The sequence below is a fragment of the Tenrec ecaudatus genome, chromosome 13 (assembly GCF_050624435.1).
Source record: "Tenrec ecaudatus isolate mTenEca1 chromosome 13, mTenEca1.hap1, whole genome shotgun sequence".
NCBI lineage: Eukaryota > Metazoa > Chordata > Mammalia > Afrosoricida > Tenrecidae > Tenrec > Tenrec ecaudatus.
This window is the reverse complement of record NC_134542.1, coordinates 49,851,070-49,862,799: the sequence shown is the minus strand read 5'-3', so window position 1 is coordinate 49,862,799 and position 11,730 is coordinate 49,851,070. Positions and strand designations below refer to the sequence as shown.

The following is an 11,730-nucleotide window of genomic DNA, read 5'->3' as shown; positions in this document are numbered from 1 at the left end:
TTACCTCCCAATTTTCTGGTCTGGCAGCAGGAGCTCTCGGCGGGTTACAGATAGGTATGTAGGAAAACACCCTACACACAATGTACAAGATGACATCACAGTCTCCACAGATGGATATAGTAACACTGAATATCACTGGACTGAAATCAGGCATTAATAGGCAGAGGCTAATAGACTGGTTCAGAAATTATAGCCCATTGATCTGCTGCCTACAGGAGACACATCTCAAGCTTGTAGAAAAAAACAGGTTGACAATTAAAGACTGGAGAAATATATACCAAGTAATTGGCAATGCAATAAAAGCAGGGGTAGCAATCTAATCTCTGACAAAGTTGATCTCAAGTTACAAGGCATAGCAAGAGACAAGAAGGGGCTCTATATATTGCTCAAGGGAACAGTAGACCAAGAACCAATGATCATAATATATATGCGCCTAATGAGAGACCTGCAAAATTCATAAATCAAACACTCCAAAAGATGAAAAAAGAAATCACAGGCTCAACAATTATAGTAGGTCAGTTTAATACACCACTCTCTTTAAAAGACAGATCACAGGGTGGGGGGCGGGGGACAGGGAGACTACAGATCTAAACAGGATATTTGAATGACTTGACCTGATATTTTCAGAGCTTCCCACCCAAATACAAATATTTCACATTCTTTTCAAGTCTACATGGCACATACTCGAAGACAGACCACTTGTTGGGACCCAAATTGAACCTGAGTAAATTCAAACACATAGAGATTATGACAGACATCTCTCTCCGACCATGGTGCCATAGGCTGGAAATCAACAAAAGGACAATTAAGAAAACAACAGCACACAATTGGAGGATGAATAACTGTATTGCAAAAAGAGTAGATATTGGTACAGTTCAGAGATCAAATCAGGAAGTTTCTAGAAACCATTGAGGATGAAAATATGATGTACCAAAACATTTGAGATACAGAAAACAAAACGCATTTATCAGAGGAAGGCTGATAGCAATGCATTCACACATGAAAAAAGAAGAAACTCTTGTGGTTGATATGCTGGCACAAAACCTACACCAATTATAGCAAAGTTGACAGAACAATCCTAAAAGCAAAAGTAAAGAAATAATAAAAATCAGAGCTGAGATACAAGAGAGGGAAACAAGAAAACTATTGGAAAAAATAATGCAGCTGAAAGCTGGTTCTTGAAAGGATTAACAGAATTGATAGACCACTGGCAAAAATAACCAAAGAAAGGAAGGAACAAATTTCAATAGCAAGGATCAGGGATGAAACAGAGGACATTACAATGGACCCTAATGAGATCAAAAGGATAGTTATACAGTACTATGAAGGCCCGTACTCCAATGAATTCGACAACTTGGAAGACATGGACAAATACTTGGAACAACAATCCCTCCCTAGATTATTTCAGATTGATGTCAAGAACCTCAATAGACCCATAGCAATAGAAGAAATAGGCAAGGTTATCAAGGGATTACCAACCAAAAAAATCCCCTGGTTCAGATGGCTTCCAGAATCATACCAATCATTCAGGGAAGAACTGATATAAATCCTTCACAAACTGTTCCAGTGCATAGAAAAAGATGGAAAACTCCCAAACTATTTCTATGAAGGTACTAGAATTCTTATATCTAAAGCGGGAAAGGATCCCAGACCAATATCCCTAATGAACATTGATGCAAAACTCCTTAACAAAATACAGGCCGATAGAATACAAAAGCATATTAAAAAAATAACCTTGACTAAGTGGGATTCATACCAGGGATGCAGCAATGGTTCAACAAATGAAAGACCATTAGTATCATTCACCACATTTACAGGAAAAATTGTAGAACCACATGATAATATCGATAAATGCGGAAAAAGCATTCAACAACATCCAACACGCATTCCTGTTTAAGACACTCAAGAAGAGGGGAATAGAAGGAAAATTCCTCAGTATTATACAAGCTAAAAACAATTCTGACGTAATTTGTTGTGCCAACCTCGCCGATCAACACGTGTGGGATTAATTGAAGCGCAGAGAGATAAATTGCTCGGTGAGCCTTGCCTTTCTTGTCTTTTGCTCTTTGATCATCAGACCAGTGTGTGGCTGCCTTACTTCTTCTGTGCCTCAATTTGCAAGCTACACTACCTGTGGGACACCTAACCCATGAAATGTGTTGCTGGCTTATTAATGTTAAATGACTTGTTGTCCTTTTATTTATGTTTTTATTTAGAATAAATATTTAAATATATTTAAAAAGAAAGAAAAGTAAAATGGGGCACAGGGGAAAAGCTACTATATACATACATCCCTGGGGTGAGGTTCAGGAACTATGGCAGGGAGCAAACCCAACCCAGGGATACATACAGCAGTCAACTAAATAACAGGGGGAAAGAAAGAGAGAGAAAAAGTTAGGGGGGGGGGGCAGGGCACTAATCCACCCAAGGGGAGGGTATTGTTTATGTCTCTGTAGGAGAGGGAGAGACCAGGCTTCAACCTGATGTGCCAAGACATGTATACAACATCCTGGTATGTACCCAGGAACCAATAGAGATCTGCAGGGCTGGTGGGGCTACAGCTTGAAGAGAGGATGCATCAGATTAGAGCACACGGGATAAATGCAAAGGGATGGAGAGGAAGGAGAAGGCATCCTGGGCCATCAAGCCCCAAGGACGATGCTCCTGCTCGGAGCAGACAACACACTGGGAGGACTGTAGGGTTGGCCCCACCATGGGACATGGCATCCCTCACTGAAGCATGACACTGTGGGGGACAGGACTAGAGACAGAGTGTGGAAATAATGCACGGTCTGGCCCCAGCATGCTGGGGAGAATCACTGAGGGAATGCAGCAGAGCAACAGGGGGAGCAAAGTGATGAAATCCCCAGGGCATACCAAAAATAGACTGTGGAGAAAGAGTGTGGCACCCCATCAGACTCCACTGGAAAACACTCGTAAAGGCCAACAAATGGACCTTGAACTATTTATAGGCTTTTCCATTTTTGTCAGTGGCTTTCTTTTGGTTATTGTTATTTTGTTTGTGTTTCGCTGGTTTTGACTTCCTTTGTTGTTTTATTTGGTTTTGCCTGGCTTTTGCACTTATTAATGTATCTGCATGTCTATCTAGATAAGATTGGCAGGACAAATAATTCAGAGATGAAAGGAACAGGACTTGTGGTTCCAGAGAGGGTGTGGGAGAAGGGGAGGTGGGAGAGGGGAGTTGGGGGGGCGGGGGTTGACGAACCCAGGGACAGGGGAACAACATGTGAACTAAAATCAATGAAAGGAAGGTTGTAGGTTGCCTAGTGGGACTCAATCAAGGGCAAAGGTTGAACATAATGGTGGGACAAGAGGGAAGTAAAAAGGAAATAGAGGAAAGAACCAGGAGGCAAGGGACATTTATAGGGGCCTAAATATAGGCATGCACATATGTAACTATATATACATGGAATAGAACTATATATTTATATCTATGTGTTAAGAATTAAGGTTGCAGATGGACATTGGGCCTCAACTCAAGTACTCCCTTAACACAAGAACACTTTGTTCTAACAATCTGGTATTCTGTGATGCTCACCTTCCCTGACACTATCACTGAAGGCAAAATGGGTGCATGGGCAAATGTGGTGAAGAAAGCTGATGGTGCCCGGCTATCAAAAGATATAGCATCTGGGGTTTTAAAGACAAAGATAAACAAGCGCCATCTAGCTGAAAAGCAACAAAGCCCACATGGAAGAAGCACACCAGCCTGTGTGAGCATGAGGTGTCAATGGACTCAGGGATCAGGTGTTGAAGACCCAGAACAAAATCATACCCAATGTGAAGGGGAGGGGGGGGCATGAGGTGGAGACCCACAGCCCATCTGTAGACAATTGGATATCCTCTCACAAAGGGGTCACAGGGAAGAGATGAGCCAGGCAGGGTGCAGTACAGCACTGGTGAAACACACAACTTTCTTCTACTTCTGTGGTGCTTCTTTCACCCCACTATCATGACCTCAATTCTACCTTACAAATCGGATTAGACCAGAGCATGCATACTGCTACTGATAAGAGGTCAAAACACAGGGAATCCAGGATAGATAAACTCCTCAGGGCCAATAAGGAGTGTAGAAATACCAGGAGGATTAGTGAGGGTGGGGGGAGAAAGGGAGAATTAAAAATGAGCTGAAAAACTCAGCTTATGCACAAGTATATAGGGTAAGTCCCTCTGAAATAATCATGATTAAAAAAAATGTTATGTTGAGATGTCTTACATTAACTATGGAATAGGATATTAGTGTAATATTCTGAGTCTTTTTTTTCTCCCTAAGAAATATTTTTGCACTTGCTATCTGCCATATAACATTGTTCTTTGGAGAAGAAAAACTATAATTTTCGTGAATTTATTTTCCATTTGGAAAAAATTAATTAAACAAAGCGAGAACTTATCAAATTTAGAATGAAGATGTTGGAACTTTTTCCAGCTTTCTTGTGATTTCTTGGACAAATTTCCTCTTTTTCTTCATTTTAAAACTTAGAGAGCATTTGTAATAAATATGCATAATGCCACCATCCTTCCCAGAAGCAAATCATTTCACCCTTTTTTTAAATAGAGGAAAAGGGCTCACTGGTCTAACTGTAGTTATGGCTCTGGAACCCAGATGAGAATTCTGAGAGGCATTAGAATCATATAGGCAAGCCTTTTGTTTATCACTTTCCTGAGCTCCAAATACTAATCAGTATTTCAGTAGCTGAAAATTATTGTCTTTATAACTTATGCCATTTATTCTTGATTTATCTCTGTGAACTCACATCCCCTGTACAGGTTGGTCTTAAAGAAATTTTAAGTTCAAACAAAACTCGCAAATATCTTCAGATATATAAAAAATTCAATTTTAAAGTATGTATCTCAAATAATTACCAATTTTGAAAACGATGTTGCAAAATCAATGTAGAAAATACAACTCTGAAAACATTTAGGTTACATTCATGAGCTATATACTATGCAACACATGTTTTATTATCAACAATGAAGAGGCAATTGCTTTTCTTCTTTTTTCAATGAGATCAGTCCCTGTAAACGGACATCATGTGTGGTAGAGGGGCACCCAAAAGAGGAAGACTCTCAATGAGATAGATGGACACAGTGGCTGCAACAATGGGCTCAAACATAACCTCACTTGTGAGGATGGTTCAGGACCAGGCAGAGGTTCATTCTGTCATAGAGAGATGAATTGGGACCAACTTGAAGGACCTAACAAACACCACCGCCCTCACATTTTTAATGGCATCAACAATGATAAGCAGTGCTGTGTAGTCATCGTCAGCGATGTTGCAGGCAGATTTTCATTCATAAGTCACCATGTACATGATGGAGGGCATTTTCTTATGTTCTAATTAAAACAAATGACAAAGATGGTCACAACATCTTTCTTTTCACTATTGGAAATAAAAGGGAATGTTCAAAGGAATTCCACAAAAACAGAAACCATTGACATGACAAAAGCGTGCATTTAATTTGATGCGTTGCAGAGATACATGACTAAAGTTGTGTGCATGGCTTGTCCTTTGGGATGGTCCCAGCTGTTTATTTTGAAAGAAAAGATAAACGTGGAGCCAACAAACGCAATTAAGAAAATCATAAAAACTTTGAGACACAAGGGGTCCTTCATGTTCTCGTCTAAGAAACATGCTGGTTTTACAGAACATTCCAGATACAGTATGACAAATGAACATGGAAAAGGCACTGGAACAATGCTCTTTCTCTCCGAAACGGGAAGGTAACAGTTATATCTTCACAACTGGTACTGATGAAACCATCTTTATTTGTAAAGAATTTTGTAGAAGGAACTTTAGCACCATCATTACAGGAAAACAACAACAATAATACTTTTTAGCCCTGCTTATCTCCAGTATTGTAGTAATAATAGAATCATAGCACCTTTTAGTAACTATTATATAAACAAGAATAATAAGTTCATCCCAGCTTCAAGAGATGAGGTAGCTCATGCTAAGAAATTGTGGGTCATTTTTGTCTGTGAAAACTCCGAGTCCAAATGGTCTCATTCTGACCATCACGTTTGCTTGGAGGCAGTGCCACATCTCTGAGCTGGCGATACTGTTTCTCCTTTAGAGGCATGATGATGAGAGGGTACATGTTGAGTAGTCTCAATTTTGGGTCCTAAATCTATAAAGTTTTGTGTAAATTATTTTGGATTCTACATCTTCTTAATCAAGAAACTATAATTGTATTCAATGATATATGTGTGTAACTTCTATCTATATTGATAGATTGAGTCAAGAAGGAAAAGATACCTTTAAATTTCAAGGAGAAAGAAGACTAGCTTAAATTCACAAATATTTAAGAAATTAAAATGATTTCACTTTCTTCTCCAGAAATTTCACTGAAACATGTTACCAAAATATTCCACGTAAGACCATGAGAATTTGCTAAAGTAATTTTCTAGAAGATTCTCTTTAAAGAATCTCGATCAGGTATACAATATTGTATCTCCCATCCATGTGGATTTACTCACAAGATTAAATATTTTCATTTCACTGATCATCTGGGAGTGAGCGGTCAAAGAGGTACTACTTTCTATTTCTCAAACTGCAGCCAAGCAAAATACGCATGTGTTGTGGGTTTTTGGACCCCACTCTGTAAGCTACCTGCCAGGAGGAAGGATTTCCTCATAAACACTAAGCAACTTGTTCATTGTGTTGAAATAAATGGAAGAAAACGGAAATTTATTTATTCAGTCAGTTTACTTTTGTTCTTAAAAGGGGGTCATTTTCATTGGTCATCTTAAGCCTAAACTTCTGTATTGAAAAAATATTTTAGATCAATTAAAACTTGAGGACTGTAAGTAAAATAAATATTCTGAAGGAGAAGGAGGCCAGGCACTTGAGATCATATATACAATGCTGACTTAGGATCAGCCATTACTTCAAGAGTCTCAGGATCAACTTCGAACAGTCAAAGTTCTGGTGAATGGTGGTGTTGGTGGTCATCGTCGCCGCCATTGTTGATGTATCTCGGTTGCTTTACACAAAACAAACTGGCCCAACTTCGACGCCAAATTCCTGATCTGTGCCGCCAACATCCACAGGAGCAAGATCAATGATGGGTAAGCGCGCCACATTTTGTGTTCTATATTCAAAGATAGTCTTGCCCACAATGCCATTTCGTTTCTGGAATGTAATTGTGCAGTGGATTAATGGTGTGTTCAAATGTTTAGCAAGATGGTACATAGCGACGTCCCAGCCAATATGAATAACAGGAAAGCAGTGCGTTCTAGAGCCTCGCTTCAACTCAAGAGCGCATTTCTTTCACATTCTAAGTTGAGAACATGCCTTCTATTATTTAGTAGCTTCCCAAACTGTCACTAAGAACATAAAAGTCCATCTTGTTTTTTTCACAAAAAGAATGACAGCCTACCGTCTGACATTTTCCTCTTTCTAAATCTAGATATATGCAAGTAGAAAAGAGGAGAGAGAAAAAGTATTTAGTATCTCAGATTGATTCTATATCTTTGGGTCAAGCTATTTTAAAGCACATAACTGTGACCAAATACGGAATTAAAGGGTAAGAGGACAGGAGTGGCCCCAGGATCCTACCCGTTCCTTATTGCTCTGTGTTCGAATCTCTTACACACTTCATGCATAATGCTCATTCATGCTTACACTAAAGAACAACTATAAACACACTGCTTGCGGTGCTTGTCCACAGTGTAGCATTTCCCTCACCTCAACGGTCATGGCAATATTTTGAAAAAACAAAAACAAACAAATTCTGTCTTCAACTAGATCAATGGTTCTCAACTTTCCTAATGCCGTGACCTTTTAATAGAGTTTCTCATGTTGTGGTGACCATCCCCAACCATAAAATTATTTTTGTTGCTATGTCATAACTGTAATTTCTCTACTGTTATGAACTGGGTGATCCCTGTGAATGGGTTATTTGACCTAATGGTTTGCAACCCACAGGCTGAGAAGCGCTGAACTAGATAGATTCAGATAAAAGAATACTTACAGAGCACGTATCTTGGAGAACTGTGTATCTGAATCTAACGTTGCCCTCTCCTTTGATTTCTAAGTCATTAGCTCCTTTGAGGATCACAGCTTTCTTAAGGTTCTTCGCTTGCTCATCCATGTATCCTATGCTGTTTTTACATATGTATGTGATGTTTTGTGAAGCTTCTTTTGACAAGAGGCGAAGGAAGGTCATTTGAGTAATGGCTGTATTTGGTGACTGGTGTTCTCCATAAGCAAACTAGAAAAACAAAATGAATTTTTGTTACATGCTTTAATGAAGGGCTTTTAATTCATTCAATATATATGTTAATGAATAATCTTAGCATTTCTATACATATGCACAGTTAAAAAAACTTTTTCCTTACTACCAATAAGAGGTAAAGAAGTTAATAATTATTACAATTGACCAAAGAAAGCTTAAATATTTTCAAATCTACTTTTCTATTTCTTTAAGAAAACATTGAATATTATTTGTATTTTAAGTTACATAGTTGCACATTAGTGTGGATGTTCAATTGCATCAAAAACAACTCAAGGTTTGTACTGCTAATTGTTTAAAAAAAATCTCACTGCCATCAATTCTGTTATAACTCATAGTATATAATCTGGTGTCAGTTTGGGACTTGAGAGGATTAAGAGTGAAAGGGTGGAGTTTACTCTGTCAATCCAATCATAGCCAATGAGGTCTCTGTGTGGGCCTGGCTTTCTCCTGAGAATTCTGGGAAATCCGGATTTTCCTCATTGGAGGCAGGAGACATCTTTCTCTCTCAGCTCACTTCCTTGGAGACTCTCTACTGCAAGGCTGACTCCATGCAAGACATCCCTGAGGAGACGCCACATGCACCTACCCTGATGCAGGCAGAACTCTGAACCTGGAGAAGCCATATGGAGCCCCATTCCAGCACCGAGATGCTTATAATGCCACTGGATCTACAAGACTTCCCACCCATTGGCCTGTGATCTTTCTGCATTCAGCATCATTGCATGTGTTTTGTGAGTCTGAAGAGGACTTTATACATTGGTGTCAGACATATGGGCTAATATTGGACTTATGGACTTGATCTGGACTGGGCGGGGATGTTTTCTCAATGTTCAATTGTTGTTGTATATAAACCTCTCCCTTAGACACATATGAGTCTCCCTTGATATGTTTCTTTAGTCTGCCCCAACTAACACACTGCCCATGTATTTTTAAACAGGGGGCCAGTTCACTGTCCCTCAGACTCATTGGAGGGCTGGACTATAGTTTTAAAACAAACACTATAATCAAATTCCTATGCACACTGCACATATCTTATTTTGAAGTAAAAAAAGAAAATGGAGCAAAAACACCTGATGGGCTGGATAATTGTCCTCAGCAGGCCTCATAGTCCACGGGCCATAGTTTGAGGACACCTGCTTTAACTATTTACTGGAGTAGAAAGTCTGTTTCTCCTGCAGAGCAACTGGTGGTTTCAAACTGCATGGTTGCTTTTAGCAGTGCAACATTGTAACCACTATGCAAGTAGGGTTTCTAGCCAATTACAAGAATCAGAAACTACTGGCATGAAATATTTATGCCAACATGCTATATATACACGGTGAACATTCTCAGAAAAATGGAACTGAAACATAATAGAATTTTTAGGTAAGCTTGTTTCCTTTTTTAAGATCTTTTGTACTCATAGAAAATATAAATTAGATTTTTTATTGACTGGCAAAATTTCAAATGAAGTATAAGATCCCAAAGATTCTTTCCTATTCATTTTCTATGTGAACTTTGTTTTCAATCCTCTCATTTGAACTTATCACATAATGTTACATTAAAAATATATTATTATTTCAACCATTTACATTTAAATTTTCAAATTCTCCACCAATTAAACAATTGTAGGTTGGAGCATATCATACCCATACTCATAATGCTTTGCATTATGTTTATTTTGAACATGATGAATGGTGGCCAATGATTAGGCACAGAGGTGGGAGAAAATAGCAAAGAGGCAAGCTGTCAACAAATCTGAAATGAAATATTGGTGTATTTCAGATCAGAGTCTGAATATTGAATCTGGGTCTTAGAAAAATATGAATAGGGTTCATATATGCCTATTACTCACTTACAGACTATTCTATTAGCCAACATTTTGCATTCATGACACTCCAAAAATTTCTCAGGCAGCACCTTCAAGAGTATGGACCCGTGATGTGGTTGTTGTTCTGTACCCTCAAGTCAGTTCACACTCATAGTGATCGTACACAACAGAACGAAACACGGCATGGTCCAATGTCTCCCTCACAATCGTTGTCCAGGGTCTTCTAATTCTTCACTGTCCCTCTATTCTTCCAAGGTAGATATGGCTTCTCAGGGATTGGTCTCTCTTGTGAACATGTCCAAATTACGTGAGATGAGGTCTCACCATCCATGCCTCCAAGGAGCATTCTGGTTGCACTAATTCTTAGACAGGTGTTTGCTCTTTTGGCAGTCCATGGTAATTTCAATAGTATTTGCCAGCACCATAATTCAAATGCATTGATTATTCTTCAGTGCTCCTTATTCAATGTCTAACTTTCACATACATATATGACTCCCTGCCATCGAGTAGATGCAAACTCACAGCAAACTTAGAGCACAGGATAGAACTATACCTGGGAGTTTCTGAGATGGTAACTGTTTGCGGCAAGTAGAAAGCCCCGTCTTTTCCCAGTGCATATGAAGAAATTGAAACTATCCCAGCTTGGGTCAGGCATACTTCAGTCCCCAAGTAACATCCTTGCTTTTCAATACTTTAAAGTGGTCTTATGCAGCAGATTTACCCAATACAATGTATTTTTGGTCTCATTACTGCTGCTTCTGTAAGCATTGATTGTGGATCCAAGCAAGATAAAATCCTTGACGACTTCCAACTTTTCTCTGTTGTTGCCTATTGGTCCAGTTGTAAGGATTTGGGTTTTCAGCCGTAATACATATGGAAGGCTGCAATCCCTGATCTTTTTCAGCAAGCAATATTGTATAATCCACGTAGTGTAGATTATCAATAATCTTTCCTCCTATCCTGATGCTGCATGAGATAGTTAAGGTTTATTGTGCCAACCTGGCCAATAAACACATGTGGGATTAACTGAAGGGCGCAGATATTAATGGCTTGGTGAGCCTTGCTTTTCTAGTTCTCAGATCCTTTGATTTCTGTTGGTCAGACCAGGGTTGAGCTGTCTTAGCCAGTTCCCTACTTCAGCTGGCAAGGCTCACTTCCTTCAAGACATCTCTTAGGAGAAGCCACATGGATAAGGTGACCAGACGTCCTGCTTTGGGCAGGACATTCCCAATATTTAACAATTTGTCCCTCATCCCATGGAGTTTTTAAAAAGTCCTGATTTTTGGAAAGAATACATGACAAGCTAGGGAATGGCAAGAGATGGGAAGGGAATATACATGATACATAACATCATTCAAACAGCTGCTGATTTTTTGTCCGTAGATGTGGTAAATATTGTTATTAAAATATATTCTTATTTCTATATATACACTGTGCACATTGAAATGCTTAAAGAATTTTGTGAAACTATGGAAGTAGAATATCAGAAAATACTTGGATGCAGTAAAACATGCTGGTTAACTCTTTTGCCAGCTGTCGAAAGAATTTTGAAAATATACAATCCTTTGAAATCCTACTTTCTATCACAGGATAAATGTTCTAGATTTTTGGAAGAGTTTTTTTTTTAATGAATCTTCAAAAATTTGGCTAGAGTTTTTACA

At 38.8% G+C, this 11,730-nt stretch overlaps 1 protein-coding gene across 1 annotated transcript in view; it reads right to left on the bottom strand.

The window, feature by feature from the left end:
- Nucleotides 1–5,454: 5,454 nt before the first annotated feature.
- COL5A2 (collagen type V alpha 2 chain) overlaps nt 5,455–11,730 on the bottom strand; it is a 166,680-nt gene continuing 160,404 nt past the window's right edge. The window contains exons 53-54 of the mRNA XM_075529347.1: nt 7,996–8,235; nt 5,455–7,154 (exon numbers count right to left, since the gene is read on the bottom strand). Of these exons, the coding sequence (XP_075385462.1) occupies nt 7,008–7,154; nt 7,996–8,235 (387 nt within the window). The 3' untranslated portion in view covers nt 5,455–7,007. The remainder of the gene's footprint in view (nt 7,155–7,995; nt 8,236–11,730) is intronic.